This window comes from Cyrtonyx montezumae, unplaced genomic scaffold, assembly GCF_038088225.1.
Source record: "Cyrtonyx montezumae isolate F1298 unplaced genomic scaffold, pur_monq_1.0 scaffold_32, whole genome shotgun sequence".
NCBI classification, from domain to species: Eukaryota; Metazoa; Chordata; class Aves; order Galliformes; family Odontophoridae; genus Cyrtonyx; species Cyrtonyx montezumae.
The window spans coordinates 14563-34989 of NW_027072037.1; the positions used below are offsets into that span (position 1 = coordinate 14563).

Below are 20427 nucleotides of genomic sequence, written 5' to 3' on the forward strand. Positions count from 1 at the left end.
CGGGAATGGGGACCCCACAGTGTGGTGCTTGCTCACAGCAGGAGCCCCCAGAGCACCCCAAAAGGCAGCGAGCATCCCACGCGTCCTCAGCGAAGGTCTGCGCCCCAAACCATGGCGGCAAGGGGAGCACGCCCGGGGCCGCGCAGCCCGCAGCGAGGCCGAGCCGCCCTCCCCGGGCACCGCCCTCGGTTCCCCTTTGATGCGAAGCCTACCCTAAAGCTCTGCCCCACAGCCCTGCCCCACAGCGCCCACACCGCTGCCCGGCACTCCTGGTTACGTATGCAGAGGTGAGTACCAGAAACAGGTGCTAAGTCAGAAAGGTTATCCACAGAGCAAGAACAGAAGCAGAAGCCACATTCCCCTCCCCACCCCCCATGTTCACCCTGTATTACCCCCCCGGCTCGGAGGAGATGCTCAGCTGCGACCCGCAGTCCTCGTGGCAGGGACGCACCGCTGCCGCTCCGCAGTTCGCTCATCCCCCACCAACGCCGCTCCTCACACCAACGCCGGTGGGCGGCCAACAGCGGGGTGCAGCTCTGCACCCCTCACCCACTTTGCGGAGGGACGTCAGTCTGGAGGGCCGTGAGAAGCCCCCCGCCCCCCGCGCACCCCACGCTGCGCGTGCACACTGCAGGAGCGTGGTGCTCAGCGGAGCCGGGCGCAGCAGGCACGCCGCTCCCGCAGCACACGGCGGATCCTTCAGTCAGCACGCAGGATCCCGAGCTCGTCCCGCTGCTCGCAGTCCAACTCTCGGCAGTGGGGTGAGCAGAGGTGCTGCAGGTCGGCTGCTCCGCCCGCCCCACACACGCGGCGTGTCCGTATCACAGAGCTCACACGTTGTGTCCCAGTCCATCCACGGCCACACAGGTGCTTTGCCCACACGTGTCCCGTCCCCAAGAAGCACCGCACTCCTCCGGAGCCGCCCCGGCCCCACAGCCCGCCCCACCTCGGGCTCTCACAGTCCACACTGGGTCAGCAGTCGTCTCTCGGTGTGAGCTCGCACCCAGCCGGGTTTGGTGTCCGCAGTGCAGCAGTGACACAGCAGGGTTCGTGGCGCGGGCGGGCGGCGGCGGGCGCGTTACAAGCAGCTCGGGCACGGCGAGCTCTTCTCTTCGCTGTGCGCTCTCTCGGGCACTCTCAGGACCCTCTTGTCCTCGAAGCTTCTGCCGCAGCCGCCGTACTTGCACCAGATCTCGGCGCGGCAGTCGTGCGGGGGCTTCAGCAGCAGCTGCCTCTGGGTCACGCAGTCGGCGCAGCAGCACTGCGGCTGCAGGCCGGGCTTCGCGCCCAGCCCCTCCCCGCCCTCGGAGCACTTGCACGGGCACTGCCCCGCGGGCGCGTCCTGCGGGTGCTGCGGGCCGGACACCAGGTGCTGCTCCTCCTGCATCAGCTGCAGAAGGATGTCTGCTGCACCAGACGGGCTCTCGGCTCGGTTCGGGGGCCGCAGCTCGTCCCGTGGCAGCGACCCCTGCACGGCCCCGCGGGAGCAGGGCGGCAGCAGCGCTGCGGGCGGTGCGGAGCCCTTCCCCATGGCGCTGCCGGCGTCCGGCTCGTCGCGGTGCGCGGGGCACATGCCCTCGCAGCAGGAGGGCGGCACGCCGGCGGTGTGCGTGCGGCGGTGCCGGAGGAGGTGAGCTTTCTGGCTGAAGCCCTTGCCGCACTCGGCGCAGTGGAAGGGCCGCTCCCCGGTGTGGGTCCGCTGGTGAACGGCCAGGTTCACCTTCTGCCGGAAGCGCTTGCCGCACTCGGCGCAGGCGTGCGGCCGCTCGCCAGCGTGGCCCTGCCGGTGCAGCTGCAGCTCGCCGTGCTCCTCGAAGGACTCCCCGCACAGCGAGCAGGGGTACGGGCTGCCGGGGTGGCTCTGCAGGGCGGGCGGCGTCTGGCCGGGCCCCGGCTCGCTCTGGGGCCGCTCCACCACGTGCACGCGCTGGTGGACCCGGAGGGAGAGCTTGCTCTTGAAGCGCTTGGGGCACTCCAGGCAAGTGAAGGGCTGCCTGCCCGAGTGGGTCTTCTGGTGGGCGATGAGGTTGGGCTTCTGGGCGAAGCGCTTGCCGCACTGCGTGCAGGCGAAGGGGCGCTCCCCGGTGTGCGTGCGGTAGTGCGTCACCAGGTTGCCCTTCTGGTTGAAGCGGCGGCCGCAGACGCCGCAGGTGAAGGGCCGCTCGCCCGTGTGGATGCGCTGGTGCGTCACCAGGTTGGTCTTCAGGCTGAACCTCTTCCCGCAGACGTCGCAGCGATACGGCCCCCGGCCACGGTGGTTCTGGCGGTGCTTCACCAGGCGCTCGTACTGCACGAAGCTCCTCCCGCACTCGGGGCACAGCCAGGCTCTGCCCTCCACGTCCTTCTCCTGGGGAGACTTGGAGGACAGCTCGTCTCCGGAGCTCTTGTCGTGCTCGGGGCACTGGTAGGGCTTCTGTCCCATATGAGTCTTCTGGTGAGCAACCAGGGAGATCCACAGCCCAAAGCTGTTGCCGCACTGATTGCAGATGAAGGGCTTCTCCGCTCCGGGGGTGGGCGGTGTGGGGGCCGTGCCGTCCCCGAGGACGGGCTGCACCCCCAGGTGCCCCAGGAGGTGCGGGCCAGGGCTGAAGGCCGCGGTGCAGCCGGCAGGAGCCTCAGCGGTGGGGCCGTGCTGCGGCCGGAGCAGAGTCACCTTGGGGCAAAACCCTTCCCCACACTGCACGCAGGGGAAGGCCTGCTCGGCCAGCGGGGCCTGCTGCGCGGGCAGCAGCTGCTCCTTCGAGGGGAAGCCCTTCTCCGTGCACGAGTACAGCTCTTGGCCTTCGGGGATCTTCTGAACAGGCAGAGGCGGCATGGGGCTGAAGGCAGCCTCCTGCTCCAGGCCTCCCGGCTGCAGCAGCGTGGGCGCAGCCCCGAAGGGCAGGGTGGGAGCCGGACCCCGGCCCGGGCACCTCCGCTGGCGTGGGGCGTGCGTCTTCTGGTGGGCTTTGAGGGAGACCTTGTCCTTGAAGCACTTCTGGCACTGCCCGCAGGGGTAGGGGCGGACATCCGTGTGGGTGCTCTGGTGTGTCACCAGGTTGGTTTTCTGGGTGAAGCGCTTGCCGCACTGCGTGCAGGCGAAGGGGCGCTCCCCGGTGTGCACGCGGTAGTGCGTCACCAGGTTGGTCTTCTGGTTGAAGCTCCTGCCACACAGGAAGCACGTGAAGGGCCGCTCGCCCGTGTGGATGCGCCGGTGCGTGATGAGGTTGGGCTTCTGCCGGAAGCTCTTCCCACACTCGGGGCACACGAAAGGGGTGTCATCCTGGTAGCTGCGCTGCGTGGCCCGCAGCTTCGGCTTGCCGGAGCCCCCGTCCTCCTGCTCGCCCCCCGCCAGCGCCTTCTCGTTGGCGGCGTGGATGCGCTGGTGGGCCAGCAGGTTGGCCTTCTGACTGAAGCTCTTGCCGCACTGCGTGCAGGGGAAGGGGCGCTCCCCGGTGTGCACACGGCGGTGGGTCAGCAGGTTGGGCCGCTGGCTGAAGCTCTTCCCGCAGTCCCCGCACCGGTAGGGCTTCTCCCCGGTGTGGATCCTCTCGTGTGTGATGAGGCTCTGCTTCTGGCGGAAGCCTTTCCCGCACTGGGCACAGCGGAAGGGGCCGTTGCCAAGCTGGGGCACCCAGCAGCCCACCCTGGAGGGCAGCGGGCTGAGGTTGGCCGCGCCGTCCCGCTCCGTGCCCGCCCGCTCGGGCGCGCGCTGCCCGCCATGGAACCAGCGGCCCGAGCTGCTGGCACCGGGGGGGTACAGCTCCAGAGAGCCCGCGGCGACCCCGGGCTTCTCATCGGGCTGCTCCACCTTGTTGGTTCGCACAGGCTCAACTAGATGTCAAAAAGATTCACGGTGTTAACAGCGGCGTCTTTCGCTGCGTTTCTTGCACCCTAATTAACCAGGAGGTTTAGGACCCTTCCCAGAGCCCTATTCCCCCGTGGCTTGGTGAGTGCAGTGCTGGCAGACAGCAGTAATGGACAAAGAAAATCCCACTAACCGGCCCCAAGCAGCTCTCCAGCAACACCAGCATCCCCTGCCAAGGCCAATTCCCAGCAGCCCCAGCGAGGATGCGTGCAACGCCTACCTGCACAGGGGCTCACGAGGATCTTGCTGTCCTCCTGCATCTGCTGGCCTTCGGGGAACGGCTCCTCCGACTGTTTAATACCGAACAAGCCACCGGGCTTGAAAAATCTATAGCCTGGTTGAAGGGATAAGAGCTGGTCACCATGAACTGTCACACTGCAAAACACGCATTCGGCATACACATCATTATGCTGGAGATGCCTGCGTTAATTCACAAATAAGCTAAAATTAACTAAGCCTCAGGGCATCGCTTTCATCTATTTTAAGCTTCTGCTGCCTGAAGCATAATTAAAGATAAAAAGAAACACAAGCTCCACGCTCCCTCCTCCTGGCGACGTGTGCTCCAGAGAAAGGTGAGAGAGAACACCGTTCCTCGGAAAACAATGTTCTTTCCAAAGTCTTTCACAAACTCACCCAAGTATCCTCAGATCTTACCTGATGCTTTTATGACAGGATTTCAAAGGCTACCACAAAAATGCAATTAACTACAACGTGAACCTCCCAAACAGAAGAAAAGCCTACATCTGCACGAGAGGAGCCCCGCTGCCAGAGCGGCTGCAGTGCAGACGGGGGTTTCCTCCCCGGGTGCCACACTTGCACACATTTACACACGGTTTCCACTCCCCCACTGCTCCTTCCAGGCCCTCCACCGACCGCACTCTGGAGAACGCAGAAACGCAGCACCAAACCCACTCCCTCGTGGGCGAACCCCACCAGCCCCGAGCCCTCACCTGTGCAGGGGTCAGAGGGGATCTCTGCACCCGCAGAACCCAGCTCATGTCCAGCCCTGGGCACCTCGTTCAGCCTGGGGTAAGGCAGCAGGTTCAGGATGTGGGCAGGCTGCTCCAGGAGAGAGGAGAGGCGTTTCAGCAGCTGGCCATCGCTTTTCTGGTTTGGTTCGGTCTGGTTTTCTCTGTTCTTTGGGTTTTCACCAAGCACAGAAGTGCTTGGCAGCATCCTGGCACCCTGAGCGCTTCCTCGGCCTTTCCCTCGCGCAGGAGCCGGGTGCTAGGAGGTGTCACAGGGACCCTGTGATATTTCCCACCGTGCCCCTGACTTGTTTCAGCACAGCACAGCCGTCTCAGCTTCCTTATCAGCGGAGCACTGCCTGGCAGAGACCTTCAAGAGGAGCTTGCTCTGGGCAGACGCCCCGTGCCCGCCGCCCTCCTGACCCAGGGTGACCCACCTGGGCTACCTGCAGCTGTAACTGCTGAGCCCCACTTCCCAACCAAGCCAGGGTCAGGACCAGAGGAGCAGACCTCTGAAAGAGCCCAAAGCAGCTCTCCTGCAGAGCTCAGCACCCATCCCGCCCTCCTTCCCTCCCCAGGACTCCTCTCTTCCTCCCCCAGAGCTGTGCTGCAGTTTGGCAGGAACACGAGGAGAACAGATGGCGCAAGGCACCGAGACCAGCCAGCGCTCCGACGACTGTCACAACTTCAAGAAGTGCCAATGGAAAAGGAAAAGTCTTGCACAGGACTAGTGGAGCTTCCCCGGGTTACAGCGTTTCTAAACGACGAGAAAAGCAAGAAACCACCAGGGGGGTTTCCAGCCCCCGGGAAACCACCAAAAAGCCGCCACCACGGAAGCGCTGCAGCACAAAAGAGGATCAGCAGCCCCCCCTCCTCCCTTCCCCTCCCCCCCTCACAGCACGATGCAGGCAGCCCTCGTGGACAGAGCCCCCCCACCCCCTCCCAGTGCCCCGCCGTACCTGGGGAGCCCCCCCCGCAGACATGGTTCCCCCAGGGCCCAGCTGGCACACGGGGGGGACGCCAGCTCTCGGGGTGACGCGGGGCGGCGGCTGTCCTCTCCTTCCACCTTCCAGTGTCGGCTCGGAGCTTCCCCAACTTCCTCCAAATGGCTGCGGGTCCCTGCGAGAGCAGAGGAGTGAGCGCGGGCACGCGGAGCAGAGCGGCGCGCAGCGGGGAGCGGCTGGGCGGGCGCCCGGACCCTCCTCCTCCTCCGAGGGGAAAGGAAGGAGCCAGCGGCGGGGTCTGGCCTGAGTTCAGAGCCTCTGTTTACAGTGCAGCCTCCCACAGCCCGCGGTGCTGCCGGGATTTGTAGGCGCGGGGAGGCCCCGCGCTGCTGCCTGCAGGGAGGGGGAGGCCGCAGCTGCACGGCCCCACGGGGACGTGGCCGTGCTTGGCTGGACTCGCTCTGCCAAGAGCCTGGCACCAACGCCGCGTGCCCCAGCTGCAGGGTATGCCTGGCTGGAAGCTGAGCTGCCTGCGCTCCGTCTCACGGGGTGAGGGTGGTGGTTTTAGGGAAGCCTCAGATGGAAAAAATCTGCTGCTTCTGTGGCAGGATCGACGGGGCTCGCTGCTTCCTCCAGCAGCAGCGCAACGGGACACGGTCTAAGGACACAGCGACAGCCACAGCACTCCCACACCACCTCACACAGACTCCAGGGCTCACACGTGTCCCAGCCTCGGCCTGGCTAGCGCAGGACACTTGATTCAAAAGCGATGCTGCTGATAACAGAACACGCTGGCACCAAGAAATCGCTGCAGTCTCACAGCCTGGGAAACACCGCGCTTCCAGCCAGCTGCCCAGCAGTCAGGGCAGCACCGCAGCGTCCCCAGGCAGCACCCAGGGCTGGAGCAGGACTGCACTGCCTCATGCTCAGGGCTTCCTGGGCCCCCGGGCCTACAGACATCACGTGATGAGAAACACGAGCCCTCGTGAGGCTCTGGGTGAAAACACCACGTTGGGAGCAAATGAGAGCACGACTGGAAGTAGTGCAAGGCGAGCACGTCACTTTCCTGCTCAGCAGTTACAGCACCTTGCTCAGCAACGCAGAGCCACAGCTTCTAAAGGAGGCGCATTTTCTTGAGCCTCAGCTGTGTTGGGGATGCCTTGATAAGCACCTAGCCCTAATTAGGAGGGCTATTTAGGGACATGTGCTGCTGGGAGTAGTAGTGGCCCAGAAGATGTGTGAAGCCTGGGCTGCGAGCTGCTTTACGGTTTGCTGTAATTAATGGCTCTGGGGCCTTGAGCGCATCTGACTGTGACACACAGAGAAAGGCCCAGAAACTCTGTATCCTGCGGGCGTTGCTAGCCAGGTACTGCAGCACCGTGATACTCAGCCACAGAGAGCGATAATACCCATCAGGTTTCAACCACCACGAGGGGACCGCTGCAGCAGAGGTGAGCACGACGGGGGCCTGCGATCCCCTTGCTCAGGACCGCTTTGTGGGGGCTCCTCACAGCCCTCTTGGCAAGCTTCCAAGCTCCCAGGCACACGTGTCAGCCTCTCAAAGTCAGACCGGACAGCTTCCTTACCTCGAGGCCTGTTGATCTCTGTCAGTCCCTAGGCCTTGCACCAGGCCTGCCTCTAGCTCTGGGTCCCTCGGCTGCACGCTGTTTTCTATGCCCTTGGGCCCCCAGGCTGTCCTGCTGCTTTTAGACCTTTCCCCCCCCCGCATGCTACCCGCCCTCTCGGCCCTGAGATCTCTCTTGGGCCTGAAGGCTGCGGGGCCTTTCGCCCACCCTGCTGCCCTCCCTGCTGCCCTCCCAGGCCCGCACTCCGCCGTGCTCGTAGCGTCGCTCGTCGGTGTCTCTCAGCCTCGGGACACACGGAGCACAGTTCTGAAGCGCGGCAGCAGTTGGTTCACGACGGCCCCGCGGGGGACGCCCACGTTTCACGGCCTCGGTGCCGCGGGGTGGGGGCCCCCACGCGACCTCTGCTCGGCGCTCCCGTCCTCGCGGCGCGGCCCTCTGCGGCTCCCCGGGGGGCAAACGGGAGGAGCGGGCGGGGCTGGGCCTGGGCCCTACGGGAGACCTGCGGGGAGCCCCGCCGCGGCCTGCACCGGGAACGGTCGCCGGTCGCCGCTCCCCGCCCCTCCCGGATCCCGGACGCCGCCCCGGTCCCCTCCCGCTCTGCTCAGCGGGGCCCCCACCCGGCCCGCCCCCGTCGCCCTGTGCCCGGGCCCGGGCCCTCGCGTTGCCATGGCGACGCCCCCCCACCCCGGGCCCCGGGGCCGCCTCCCCGGGGGAACTCACGGCCGCCGGCGTCCCGCGACGCGCTGACGTAGGCGCGGCGGTGACGTCAGCACGGCGGTGACGTCAGCACGGCGGCGACGCCGGGAGGAGCGCGCGCGCGACCGCGGTGCGGGGGGGGGATGGGGAAGCGAGGGGCGGTCGCCGCTTTCCCGCAGTCTCGCGAGAGCGCCTCGCCCCGCGCTTCCGGCTATTCGCGCATGTCCCGCGGCGGCACTCGTAGGCCGAGGGGGGGGGGGCGGAAGTGGCGCGCGGCACCATAGAGACTGCAGAGCTGCCATAGAGCACCGGAAGTGGGCCAGAGTGTCCCATGTGACGCCCCCCAGCGTGCTGTGCGCGTTGCAGTTCCGGTTCAGTTTGTTTTTAGGGGTCCCTCAGATTGCTCAGTTGTTCCGAGTTCAGAGGTGCGTTTCGTCCCCCACTGTAAAGGCACGCGCAGGGACGTGCGGAGCTCCTGGAGTTCTTAATTGCACGTTCCCGTGGAGGGGAGGAAGGACTCTTGCCAAAGATGAGCGGTGCTCAGCGTTTGATCGCCACAGCTGTGTGCGCCCGATCGCCTTTTCCAGCCAGATCTATAGGGTGCAGTTTCCCCTACAAGGCGTCAAGAGGACCAACCCCTTCCGTAGCTCTGGGGGTTGGAGAATTTCCTTCCATTTCGAATCCATTCTGCCCTTCTAATGTTTGGTTCCTTCCCTCGTCGTGACCTCTCCAGTGCCGTCTCCACGGGGTGTGAGAGTCCCACTTCACGTGCAGGAATCCAGGTGTCCCTTGGGGAATTTCTGCTACAACATGAGCTCCTCTATCTGACAGGAGTCCTCCTGAAGTCCCAGATCTTGGAATTATTTCTTTCACTAAAACTCTGAGTACTCCCCACACTTTGTTCATCCAGCACAGGAATGCCTCAATCCACCCTGAGAAAGCATCAGCCAATACTGATCATTTACACTCATTACGCTTCAGTAATTTAGAAAACAAATCCTTTTGGCAATATTCCCTGCATACAGAACCCCTTTTTGCCTCTCCTGGGGGAGGTCTACTCTTAATTGTAGGATTCTAAGACAAATCCTGCACCTTTGGATGATACTTCTGGCAGTCAGTGTTGATTCCTGCTGCGTACCCTCACACAGCTTCAGCAGGAGCTTCTGTCCCCGTTTGGGTGCTCCTGTGTGTCTTTTCCATTTGCTTTCCCGTTGGTGGAGGGGTCACTATGCCCTGCCTGTGAAGTGCTGCCTACCATCCTTCAGCTGTTGCGGTACAACCTGACAGCTCCGCTAGCTTAGCCTCTTTTTTCCTATAAACAAGAGTCTTAATTTTGGAACTTCTCAGGAATTAAGACTCCTGGTGACCGACAGTGACATTTTCTTGGCAGCTTCATCCACTCTCCTCTCCCCTGGGTGTGCCCTGGCTGTGGGCCTTGCAGTAACGGCCACTTCTTGATAATGGCATCAAGGAGTTTCTGTGCTGTACTTGAGAGGATTGCCTTGAGATGTCACTAACCCCCTTTCTTTCCAGACAGCTCCATCTGCACAGCAGTGCCAGATTTAGGACACTCGACGTTTGTAATGTTGTGTCAGTGAAGTAATGGACAAATTCTTGCCTTGCTGTTGTCCCACTTTTCAGGCAGTGCCTTAACTGTTTGTAGATCCTCAGGAAAGCGCTGCTCAGCACAGTTGAGTGCTTTGTTGGGCTTTCCCATACAAAAGGAAGTGATTTGAGGCTCCACTGTTCTGAGGGAATGCAGAAGAAAAATTAATCTTTCAAATCTGAAACTGTACATATCAGAATCATCTGTAGTTGTCTATGAAGCAGCCATTAATCGCTCTCAAATCTTCTTTTGATGGATAATGGCTTTTGAACAGGTGGACCTGGAGTGCCGTATTCAGAGTGGCACTCTTGCAGTGGCCCACACATTAGAAAATGCTCAAGGACAGATTCTATCCCCACGTGAGCCTCCAGCTGCGTAGGGTATCACCGTCACCTTACCAGTTTCACTCCTGGCTTCAGTTCTCCTTCTGCCGGTGGGGCAGGCGTGGCTCCCCCGGGCTCTTCTGCACCCACACAAAAGGAATGACTGCGTCCACGACATCAGATGGAGTTTCAGTCGCTCATTCTTCCTTGCTTCCTCCTCTCAAGGGTTCCTGCAATAGACAGACATGTGCCAGCCAGCTGTTCTCTTGCGGGACGTGTACCCATGTCTTGCTCTTACCAGAAGTTATCTGAGCTCCTGCTTTGTTCAACAAATCAAACAATCAAATCAACAAACCATCCTGCAAGAGGTAAAGGGCATTCTGGCATATATGAAAACTCACCAGTTGAAAACTTATTCCCAATTTCACATCGGATTGGTTGCAAAAAGGCTTTAACCATTTGCTTCCCTGTGCCTGCAATTACCAGCACAGAATACTTAAAGGTCTTCTAACAACCTACAACTGGAGAAGTAGCTCTGGCATCTGCTAAGCAGTCAAAGACCCTCCTCTAAATGTTCGTGTCTTCCTTGGTCATGGCTTGCACTACAGCCACAGGCAGGCTGTGTTACACTGTTCTGTTTCTCTCTTTGTTCCTTTCCTACTTCCATGTTGTTGTATACCTCATAGGCCATTTCGGTCCCACCCAAATCAGACACCCCCCAATCCCTCTCAACTTTCTGCAGCTTCTCACAGATCTGGGGCTGACTGCCCAGTGAACATCACATCAAACACCACTCTTTTATTCTCTTCCCCTCTGGTGGGGTCAGCCCACCCGCCTCACACGAGTACCCACAAAGCTCTGACAATGCCTGTGTCACGTGCTGTGATCTGGAGCTCTTCTTTGCTTTGGGTACCTCATGTTGTACCCCGGATATTATTAACTGCTGCTGCTGTTTCATCATTAGCCATCCCCATCAGTATTCAGGCTCCTCTCAGACTCTGTTTCAGGCATAAATCGCTCTGGACCTCCCCTTGCATTTATCTTCTTGTGTTCCTGTATGGGAACTGTCGAATCACGGCCTGAACTGCTGATGGATCACCTGAGGTGAGCACTGAGCCATGGGAGCACAGGTGAAGGCAATGCACCTGTGTGAGCAGAGGGGGTGGAGCCTGGCTCCAGCTCTCCCAGACCGCATTGAAGGGCTGACCAGCACTGAGGAAGGATCTCTTTCTGGAGAGTTCTCCTTTGGAGTTTCCTGCTGTGAGCCTGGCACACGGCTGAATACTCTTCTTTATTTCAGTTGTCTCTTTCCACCTGTAAAGCATCTCAGTTTCAATACTGCTTAGCGTTATCCGTTCTGTTAACCTTCTGCTGTACGATTCCTCACCATCGTTTTCTGAAGCCGACGGTTTTCCCATGAGCAGCAGCTCTATGTGTGTCATTCCATCTGGGGTTGCGATTTCCAATGACCGCTCAAAGGGCTCAGTGTTCCTCTCTGGGTTTTCTCTGCAGGATCCAGCAGGCTCCTTCCAGTTCATCGAACCAGAGGAAGGAAGGGGAAGCCGCACAGGCCCAGCAGCAGGCACTGCAGCTAGTCTGGGTGGGTGGAGATGACTGCTCCGCCCCCAGGCGGGGCTGGCTCCTGACCCCATCCATGGTTGGCTTTCTCTTTGTTTCTCCCTGCTTGGTGCATCATTATCGGTTCTCCCCCTGTGGAAGCAGCTGTAAGTCAGCATTCCCATTTCGATCCCCATCATCTGGTTTATCCACGGGACGGTGCTGCGGACAGTAGCACCTGTCTTTGGAGGCAAGTTTAGTTTGATTAAGGCTTCCTCTGCTTAATGGCTTTGGCAGTTATGGGGGTGGACAGAAGTACCCGAGTGTCTGAGGGTGCGCATACACGGAGTTGGCAGAAGATTGTTTGTTGGCTGATGATTCCACGAGGTCCTCCTCTTCCCTGGGCCCAACTTTTAGGAAGGCTTGCTTTAAGACAAGGTTTTCTTGTCTTATTTCTGTCACAGCAGCAGTTACATGTAAGTTAGCCAGTTCCTTCCCTCATAATCCAGATGCTTGCATAGCAGCACGCTCCTCCAGGATGAAGGATGCAAGCCTTCCTCCAGCAGTCAGAATGAGGCCCTGCGCTGTTCCCCTCTCTGCCAGTTTCCCTAGTTGCCTTTCCCCCTCCTCAGACAGCAGAGGTGGGGTCAGTCAGGGTTGGCATTGCGCTGCCCAGGCAATGCCTGTGCGTGGTGTCAGGGTTGGCCTCGATGCTGGGCCTGGTGATCCCGTTGGGCCCCCACACTTTGCCCCGTGAACCCTTCCCCGTCCTCACAGTCCCTTTGGGTGCTCTCTGGTGTCTTTATGGCCTCGTATTGCTGTGCCCAGCCTGCACGCAGCGCTGGGAGGAAGCCCTGCTGGCTTGGAGACAAAACCGGCCCTTTCAATCCAGAAAAACCCGATGGAAAGCAGCCAAAAGTGGAGGAAAACTGTAAACCATGGGTGTGCTCGACACGGCAAGAACAAGAAAGTGCCCCAAAAGCTCCAGCCCTGCGCACTGCTGCTTGCAGGGCTCCTGCGGGTGGGGGCTTCGGGCTCTTGCTGTCCCATCCCTGCCATGGGCCTCAGGATGGGGCCCCCCAGCAGCCCCAGAGCGATTGCTGCTCTGCTGCCCAAGGCAGGATCTCTGCTCTGTCTCTGTTCACCTCTCCCCATCGGCTTTGCTGTGCTGGGGACGGAGGGGACGATGCGTACGGGGTCAAGGCTGCCAGCATCCATCCCCGCGCGCCTCTGGCCACTGCAGCAGCCCCTCCTCTGCGGGGGCTGTGCGGGGCCGTCCGGTGGGCGGAAAGGGGCAGATCCCAGGAAATCGGTTAATGAGAGACCAAAATCAACAGGCAGTGGGCAGCGGGCTGGCCGGGCCGCGCGGCGGGGATGAAGCGGCTGCTGGGCCTCGCCGTGGCCGTGCTGGCGCTGGCGGCCGCCGGGCAGAGCCCTCTGCAGCGGCGCGTGGTGAAGGATGTGCTGGAATACTTCCACGGCCGCAGCAACGTCCAGTTCCTCTTCAGGGAGCAGTCGGTGGAAGGGGCCGTCGAGAGAGTGAGTGCTGAGGGGGCACAGGGACCCCCCGGTCCCGCCCCAGGGCGGCTGTGGGGTGGTGCGGGGTGAAGGAGGAGGTGTCACCGAGCTGGGGGATGCTGAGCACCGCGGGTCCCCGTTGTGCTGGCGCAGTGGTGCCTGCTGGCACGGCGCGGGGCTCAGCTACTCATTAACCGCACCGCACGTAGGACTGCGTCGCGCACGGTGTCCTGCTGTCCCCTGGCAGGACACACTGTCCCGTTCCTGTCCCCTCCCTGGCAGGGAACTGGGGGCTGTAGGGTGGGTTTATGCTGAGGGTTGGGAGCCTCACAGCAGGGCCTGCAGTTGCTTCTCGGGGCTGGGGTCTCTCTATCCCTACTCCTGGCCCCGTTGGCATGCTGGGGCTGTGTTCGGAGCCACCCGGTCCTTGCCCATCTCAAGGCACCGCAGCAGCTCCTCGTTCTGTGGGGACCCCAATAATCCCACCATCAGCCCTGCTGAGCAAACCATGGCCCTCAGCCCATCCCCCCCCGCCCCTCATGGGACGTTCCCCCTGCACCAGGTGGACTCGTCGGGGACGTTCATCCAGCTGCGCCTTAACCTTGCACCGACAGCATGCAAGAAGCAGGCACAGAGGAAGCAGAACTGCAGGATCGTGGAGAACAGGGTGAGGTGGGGGCTGCACCCCCCGAGCCAGCGCCCCATCCCCAGACACGGGGAGGGGGTGGTCTCACCCTCTCTCCCTCCCTTCTGCTCTGGTTGCCGTGTGCCCGTCCTCTCCACCGGAGCTGCTGGCTCTGGGGGTGATGGGACACAGCTGTGCCCACCTCCACGGCAGTGGGGGACATCCTCAGGTTTTGGGGGGGGGGGGGGGTGCTGGGACCGGCGCTGACGGCCGCATCGTCTCTGCAGAGGAAGCCAACTTGCTTGGCCTGCTACAAGTTTGACAACAGCGATGTCCCCAAGGTGCTGGACAAGTACCACAACTGCGGCCCCAGCCACCACCTGGCCGTGAAGGTGAGCTGCTCCCGGGGGGGGGTGTGGGGGGCTTGGCTCTAAGATGTGCTCTGGGAGCGCATCCCCCAGTGGTGCCAGCGCCCATGCTGTGCCCCACAGGAGATCAAGCACCGTGACGAGGCTGAGTGCAGGGCCGTGGAGGAGGCTGGCAAGGCGAGCGATGCCCTCTATCTGCCCGGCATGTTTGCTTTCTCCAAGGGGCTGCCGGCCTAGCTGCCCGCGCGCGGTAGGTCCCACCTGGGGAGCCCCTCCACGGGGAGCTGCAGGCACCACATTCCTCCTGCAGACAGCCCTCGGCACCCCATGTCCCCTCTCTGCAGTGCAGCAGGAGGACGCTGACACGGGGGCCCCCGGCCCCCCCCGCTTGCCGCCCCCCAGCGCTGTGCAGTGAAGGGAAGGTCGTCCCGCAATGCCCCCCGGCAGTGTCTGCATGCACCATTAAACCTCAGCTCTGCCTCTGGCTCTCTGTTTCATTCCCACTTGGGAAGGCTGTGTGTGGGGTAATGGGGGGGGGCGGGCTCCACGGCTCTCCCGTGCCATCCCCTGCCACACTCTGCTCCATGGGCGTGCGCTGGTGGTCTCGGGAGGAGGGATTTGACACAGAGCAGCAGAGACCTCAGGGACAGCACATTTACTGCACGGCCGCTCCAGCAGCAGGACCCCATGACCCCCTCTGGGTCTCCACGCGCATCCCCCATCTTCCCCCCCACTCTTTGCAGCACGGGGACATTTCCAAACCCCCCCCCCCCAGCCCATCCGCTGTGTTGTTGCGAGAGCAGGAGTCCGCTCCCCACATCCCGGGGTCCCCATGGAGCCCCCGAGCTGGGAACCCCCAGAGCTCCACCCCACGCACGTGGGGCCGGACAGCGCAGCTCCTCGACGGCTTCAGGCGGCTCAGAAGACGTAGGAGCCGTGCTCAGCGCGCCCGCTCAGCGCCCGCTCCGCCTGCGCGATGGTGTCGTCGGCACGGCGTCCCAGCTCGCGGCACTCCCGCAGCGCCTCGCCGAACTGCCGGTACGCCTCCTCCACGACGGAGCTGCGGCGCAGCGGCGGCGGCTCCCAGAAGCCCGCCTGCACCCAGGGCTGAGCGGCACGCGGCGGCGCGGGGCCGGGGCCGTGTCCCAGCGAGCTGTCGAGGTCCCGGCACAGCTGGAAGAGCTCGCTGCCGCGCCCCGACACGCGCTCGCCATCCACGTCCCGCAGGCCGGGCAGCAGCTCGGGCAGCGCGGCGCGGTACGCGGCGCTGGAGCAGACGGGGTTGCTGAGCTGGCCCAGCGCGTCGCGCAGCCGCAGGCTCTCCAGGCGCCGCAGGCCGGCCAGGCAGCGCAGCTGCTGCAGGCTGCTCACCTGGTTGCCCGCCAGGTTGAGGCTCTGCAGGCTCTCGCAGGAGCCCAGCGGCTCCAGGCTGGAGATGCGGTTGCGCGAGAGGTTGAGGACGGCCAACGCTTTGAGGCCGGCCAGCGGGCCCAGCTGCGAGATGGCGTTGCCGGAGAGGTCGAGCCACTCCAGGTTGGCGCAGTCGCCCAGGCAGCCCAGGTCGGCGATGCCGCGGCCGCGCAGCTTCAGCAGCAGGATGGACTCCAGAGCGAACTCCCCGGTGGTGGCCTTCAGCAGCTGGGCTGTGATGCGCGTGCCATCACCGTCCTCGCCCTTCTCCGCCCGCGCCTCCATGTCGGGCTGCGGGGATCCGGGACAGCACCGCACCGGGACAGCTCTGCGGGGACAGCAGGGGAGGGGAACCCTGGGTGGGATGCTCAGGGGTGGATGCACAGGGAGGGACACAGGGGGGGATGCTAGGGGAGGGGTGCTCAGAGATGGGTGCTCGAGGGTGGGCACTCAGGGATGGATGCTCGGGGTGGACAATGAGGGATGGATGCTCTGGGATGGACACTGGGGGAAGGATGCTCAGAGATGGACGCTCTGGGATGGCTGCTTGGGGATGGGTGCTCTTGGGTGGACAATGGGGGATGGGCACTCTGGGATGGGCGCTCAGAGACGGACGCTCAGGGACAGACAGCGAGGGATGGACAGTCTGAGATGGACGCTCTGGGATGGACAGTGAGGGATGGACAGTCAGGGAGGGATGCTCGGGGATGGACATTCTGGGATGGACACTGTGGAATGGATGCTGGGGGAGGGGTTCTCGGGTGGCTCAGGGCTGGTGGGACCCCCTGTGCATGCACAGATTACCCACCCCTGTGCTCCTCCCCCTCTCGGGTGCCCCCGTTTCTCACCCCCGCCCGCACTCAACGAGCAGCGGCTCCCGGCGGCCCCTCGGCTCCGCCTCCCGTTGTCATGGCGACAGCGGGCGGAGCGAGCAACGGCAAAGCAACCGCAGGAAGGGGGGGCAGGGACGGGGGGGGGGCGGGGGGGGAGGGCATGGATGGAGGGACGGACGGATGGAGGGATACAAGGATGGAAGGGTGGATGGATGGATGGATGGATGGATGGATGGATGGATGGATGGATGGATGGATGGATGGACGGATGGACGGATGGATGGATGGACGGATGGACGGATGGAGGGAAGGAGGGATTGATGGAGGGATGGATGGACGGAAGAGGAATGAAGGGATGGGTGGATGGATGGGACAGAGGAAGGAAGGGAGGGACTGATGGACAGACAGGTGGGTAGGACAGGGGGTGGTTGGTGTCCCTGCACTGCAGCTGTGCCCACAGCCTCACCACGATCAGAGTCCCTGGTCACGTCTCCATGTCACAGCTGCGCCCACGGACTCGCCTTGACTGGTGGCCCCACTGATGTCCCCGGTCCCCAGGCTCAGCAGAGGCAGTGTCCTTGGTCGTGTCCCCATGCCATAGCCACACACGTAGGCTTCTTGTGACCAGCGTCCCTGGAGACATCCCTGTCCCACAGCCGTGCCCGCAGTCTCACTCTAACTGCTGTCCCGGTGATGTCCCTGCTCCCCAGGCTCAGTAGGGACACTGCAGAGCCCCAGAAGCAGTGCCTGGATCTGCCCCAGCTCAATGCAGACTCTTGGGAACGCCGGGGCCAGCCCCCCACGTCCCCTGGGCCCCCAAGCCACCGGTCTGTTCCCTTATTACCATCAGCTCCACACCGTGGCCCCTCTGCACCACCCTTCCCCCCGAGTGCTGCACCCATCCTGGGGCCGGAAGGTGCCCGGCTGCCAAGGGAAGGGCAGCAGCGGGCACAGCCCTGGCCCCCTCCCTTCCGTGGCCACCGACCCCCCGGGCATCGCGCCCGGCACTGTGCCGCAATAACAGGAAACGCGGCCGGGAGCCCCGCGGTGCTGCAGCGGGAGATAAAGCGGTGCGTGGGGGCTGCAGGGCCGGGCCCCCACCCACGGCCGCAGTGATGCGTGGAGCCAGGCCTCGCCCCGCTCCCGTGGGCTGCATCTCCTGCTCTGCCCCGTGCCAACAAGAGCCCATTTCTACGTGTGCTCCTGCACAGCTCCAGCTCGCGGTTCCACGAGCAAACAAGCGCGGTTTCAGCTCAGCACGCCGCACAACGTGGGGAAAGCAGCCCTCGGGCACACGGCCATCGCTGCACCAGCGGCAGCCGGGGCACCTTTGGGACCTTTGGCCTCCAGGTCTGTGACCGAGTCACGGCACCGACACCGTGCAGCCCCCCTCCCCTGTAACATCCCCGCCCCATGCAATGTCCTTCTGGCACGACATCCCCGAGGAAAACTTGGCAAAGGGCATTTTATTGGCATTTGGGACTTGTTCCTGCCGCAGTGGAGGCGGCCGCGCCCGGGCAGGGTGGGAGCATGAGTGGGAACCCACAGGAGCCACCGGCAGTGCCGCGGGCACGGCACCGGAGCCGCCGAGCTGCACCCTGCATGGAAAGGGCTGCGCCGGCACCGAGCCCACGCGCAGCACGCACGGAGCACCGCGGTCCCCGCTGGGAGCCGCCACCTTCCACCGTGCCACCATCCCACCTCTGCCACAACGCAGCACAGCTCCCGGGCACCGCGGCAGTGCCCGTCCCACGCCGGAGCTGCCGGACCCGCCCGTGGTGCCGGTGCGGGACCCTCAGGGGCAGAGCGCAGCGGGGGCCGGGGCCGGCGCCCCCCAGGCCTGGCGCGGCGCGGTGCCGTGGGTGCGCTCGTGGCGCAGCAGGTGGGTTTTGCGGCTGAAGCTCTTGCCGCACTGGGTGCAGATGTAGGGCCGGTGGCCGGTGTGGATGGCCTGGTGCCGCACCAGGTTGGTCTTGGAGCTGAAGCGCTTGGCGCACTGCGAGCAGCCGTAGGGCCGCGTGCCGGTGTGCACCGCCTGGTGCCGCGCCAGGTGGGACTTGCGGCTGAAGCCGCGGCCGCACTGCTCGCAGGCGAAGGGGCGCGCGCCGGCGTGCGCCTTGGTGTGGGCGATGAGGTTGGGCCGGGAGCTGAAGCAGCGCCCGCACTGCGGGCAGGCGAAGGGCCGCTCGCCCGTGTGCACGCGCTGGTGCCGCAGCAGGTGCTGGTTGTGGGCGAAGCCGCGGCCGCAGTCGGGGCAGGCGAAGGGCCGCTCGCCCGTGTGCGTGCGCTGGTGCGTGGCCAGGTTGGGCTTGTGGCTGAAGGTCTTGTCGCAGTGCGGGCAGGCGTACGGCTTCAGCCCCATGTGGCCGCGCAGGTGCGCCGTCAGGTGCCGCTTGTCGCTGAAGCCGCGGCCGCACTCGGCGCAGGCGAACGGCCGCCCCTCGGCGTGCAGCCGCCGGTGCGACGTCAGGTTCTTCTTCCAGCTGAAGCTCTTCCCGCACTCGGGGCAGGGGAAGGGCTTCTCGTCGGCGGGCGGCTCGGCGGCGGCGGGCGGCTCGGCGTGCAGGCGCTGGTGCCGCAGCAGGTGCTGCTTGTGGGCGAAGCCGCGGCCGCAGCGCGCGCAGGCGAAGGGCCGCTCGCCCGTGTGGGTGCGCAGGTGCCGCACCAGGTGCGTCTTCTTGCGGAAGCGCCGGCCGCACTCGGGGCAGGGGAAGGGCCGCTCGCCCGTGTGCGTCTTCTGGTGCGAGCGCAGGTGGATCTTCTGGCGGAAGCGGCGGCCGCACTGCGCGCAGGGGTACGGCCGCTCGCCCGTGTGCACGCGCAGGTGCCGCGTCAGGTGCGCCTTCTTGCCGAAGCCCTTCCCGCACTGCGCGCAGGCGAAGGGCCGCGGGGGGGCCGGGGCGGGGGGCACGCACTGCCCGCACTGCGCAGAGCAGCAGCAGTGCTGGCACGAGCCCGCCGGGCCCTCGCCCAGCAGCGGCCAGGCGAAGGCGGGCAGCGTGCCGTAGCCCAGCTCCCCCGGCTCCTCCGGCAGCTCCGGTTCCTCCGTCGGCTCCGGTTTGCAGGCGCTGCCCGGGGGCTGCCCCGCCAGCAGGGCTTCGGCGCCCAGCCCGGCTGCCCACTCCTCATCCTCATCCTCCACCTTCACCTTCCGTACCAGCCAGTCCTCTGCGGGCACAGAGCAGCTCCGCTGTGTCCCGGGCACCACCGGGACGGGCTCGTGGGCTCCGCCGCGTGCCCGCGCATCCCTCACCTGAGCAGCCGAGCTCTGCTCCCTGCGCGGCACCGCCGCCATCGGCATCGCCCTCCGGCAGCGCCTCCTCCTTGGGCACCAGCAGCCTCGCTGCGGGGGCACGCGGTGAAGCCGGGTGCCGTGTGCCACCCCGGCCCCACGCAGACCCCGGGGTGGGACGGGCGCCCGCCCGCAGCCCTGGCACCCACCTGAGCCGGCGTGGCCCGCCGCCTCGCCGTCCTCCAGCTGCGCCCCGGCACACGGCGGCTCCTCCGCCTGCGGCACCGGCTCCGGTTTGGTGATGGGAACGCCTGCACGGGACGGGGCGGAGCTGAGCGGCGGGGAACGGCGCGACCTCCCCCCCCACCACCCCCCACCCGCGAGGGAACCGGGATCGGTGCGGAGCCGCCGGGTGCGGGGCACGGGAGCGAAGCCCGCAGCGCTCAGCGGAGCCTTACCCAGGGCCAGCAGGGCGTCGAAGTTCTCCCTCATGGCGCTGCCGTCGGCCTCGCGGCGAAGGGGGGGGGGGGGGGCTGCATGAAGACGGGGGGTGGGCGACGGGAAACACACGGCTCGGTTCCCTCCCCCACCCCCCACCCAGCCTGGAGCTTGACCCCCCGCCCTCCGCCTCCCGTCACCCCACGTCCCGCACAGCCCTCCCGACCCTCCCACCCCCCACCCCCCGCGTCCCCGGCCGCCCCCGCCCCGCCCTCCCGGCTCTCCCCATTGTCCCCGGCCCCCGCCGCCACCCCCCATCGGGGCTCTCACCGCCGTCCCGGGGCGGATCTCGCCCCTCCGCCGCTCCTACGGCCGCCGCCGCCGCCGTGGGGCCCGGCCCCGCTCCCCTCTCCCTTCTCGCCGCCGCCCGCCGGCTCCGCCGCCCGCTCCCCGCCCCCTCCCCCCGCCCCTCCGGG

At 64.7% G+C, this 20427-nt stretch overlaps 3 protein-coding genes across 4 annotated transcripts; 1 reads left to right on the forward strand and 2 right to left on the reverse strand.

The window, feature by feature from the left end:
* Positions 1-875: 875 nt before the first annotated feature.
* On the reverse strand, positions 876-20037 carry LOC136053928 (zinc finger protein 585B-like). The gene is made up of 5 exons (XM_065744900.1): positions 19972-20037; positions 19723-19824; positions 19535-19624; positions 18144-19449; positions 876-3524 (listed from the first exon to the last, which is right to left on the reverse strand). The coding sequence occupies exons 1-5, from the start codon at positions 20003-20005 to the stop codon at positions 1079-1081; spliced, it is 3978 nt and encodes a 1325-aa protein (XP_065600972.1). The 5' UTR covers positions 20006-20037; the 3' UTR covers positions 876-1078.
* RARRES2 (retinoic acid receptor responder 2) lies at positions 12842-14535 on the forward strand. 2 transcript variants are annotated; one of them, XM_065744894.1, is made up of 5 exons: positions 12842-13066; positions 13608-13712; positions 13958-14062; positions 14162-14288; positions 14383-14535. In XM_065744894.1, the coding sequence occupies exons 1-4, from the start codon at positions 12902-12904 to the stop codon at positions 14273-14275; spliced, it is 489 nt and encodes a 162-aa protein (XP_065600966.1). In that variant the 5' UTR covers positions 12842-12901; the 3' UTR covers positions 14276-14288; positions 14383-14535. The 2 variants fall into 2 exon arrangements, with proteins under 2 accessions (XP_065600966.1, XP_065600967.1); XM_065744895.1 differs by having other exon boundaries at positions 14388-14535.
* LRRC61 (leucine rich repeat containing 61) lies at positions 14957-15733 on the reverse strand. The gene has a single exon (XM_065744890.1). It carries the CDS (start codon positions 15731-15733, stop codon positions 14957-14959), a length of 777 nt encoding a protein of 258 aa, XP_065600962.1.
* Positions 20038-20427: the final 390 nt, after the last annotated feature.

What these genes read in the sequence shown, in the direction of transcription:
- LOC136053928 (XM_065744900.1), bottom strand. Translation starts at nt 20,005, where the DNA reads ATGAGGGAGAACTTCGACGCCCTGCTGGCCCTGG. An exon ending in AGCAGAGCTCGGCTGCTCAG is followed by an intron (nt 19,450 to 19,534) that starts GTGAGGGATGCG and finishes CTGTGCCCGCAG; the next exon opens with AGGACTGGCTGGTACGGAAG. An exon ending in CTGCTGCGCCACGAGCGCAC is followed by an intron (nt 3,525 to 18,143) that starts CCACGGCACCGC and finishes ACACGAGAGGAT; the next exon opens with CCACACCGGGGAGAAGCCCT.
- RARRES2 (XM_065744894.1), top strand. Translation starts at nt 12,902, where the DNA reads ATGAAGCGGCTGCTGGGCCTCGCCGTGGCCGTGCTGGCGCTGGCGGCC. An exon ending in TGGAAGGGGCCGTCGAGAGA is followed by an intron (nt 13,067 to 13,607) that starts GTGAGTGCTGAG and finishes CCCCTGCACCAG; the next exon opens with GTGGACTCGTCGGGGACGTT. An exon ending in GCCACCACCTGGCCGTGAAG is followed by an intron (nt 14,063 to 14,161) that starts GTGAGCTGCTCC and finishes TGTGCCCCACAG; the next exon opens with GAGATCAAGCACCGTGACGA.
- LRRC61 (XM_065744890.1), bottom strand. Translation starts at nt 15,733, where the DNA reads ATGGAGGCGCGGGCGGAGAAGGGCGAGGACGGTGATGGCACGCGCATC.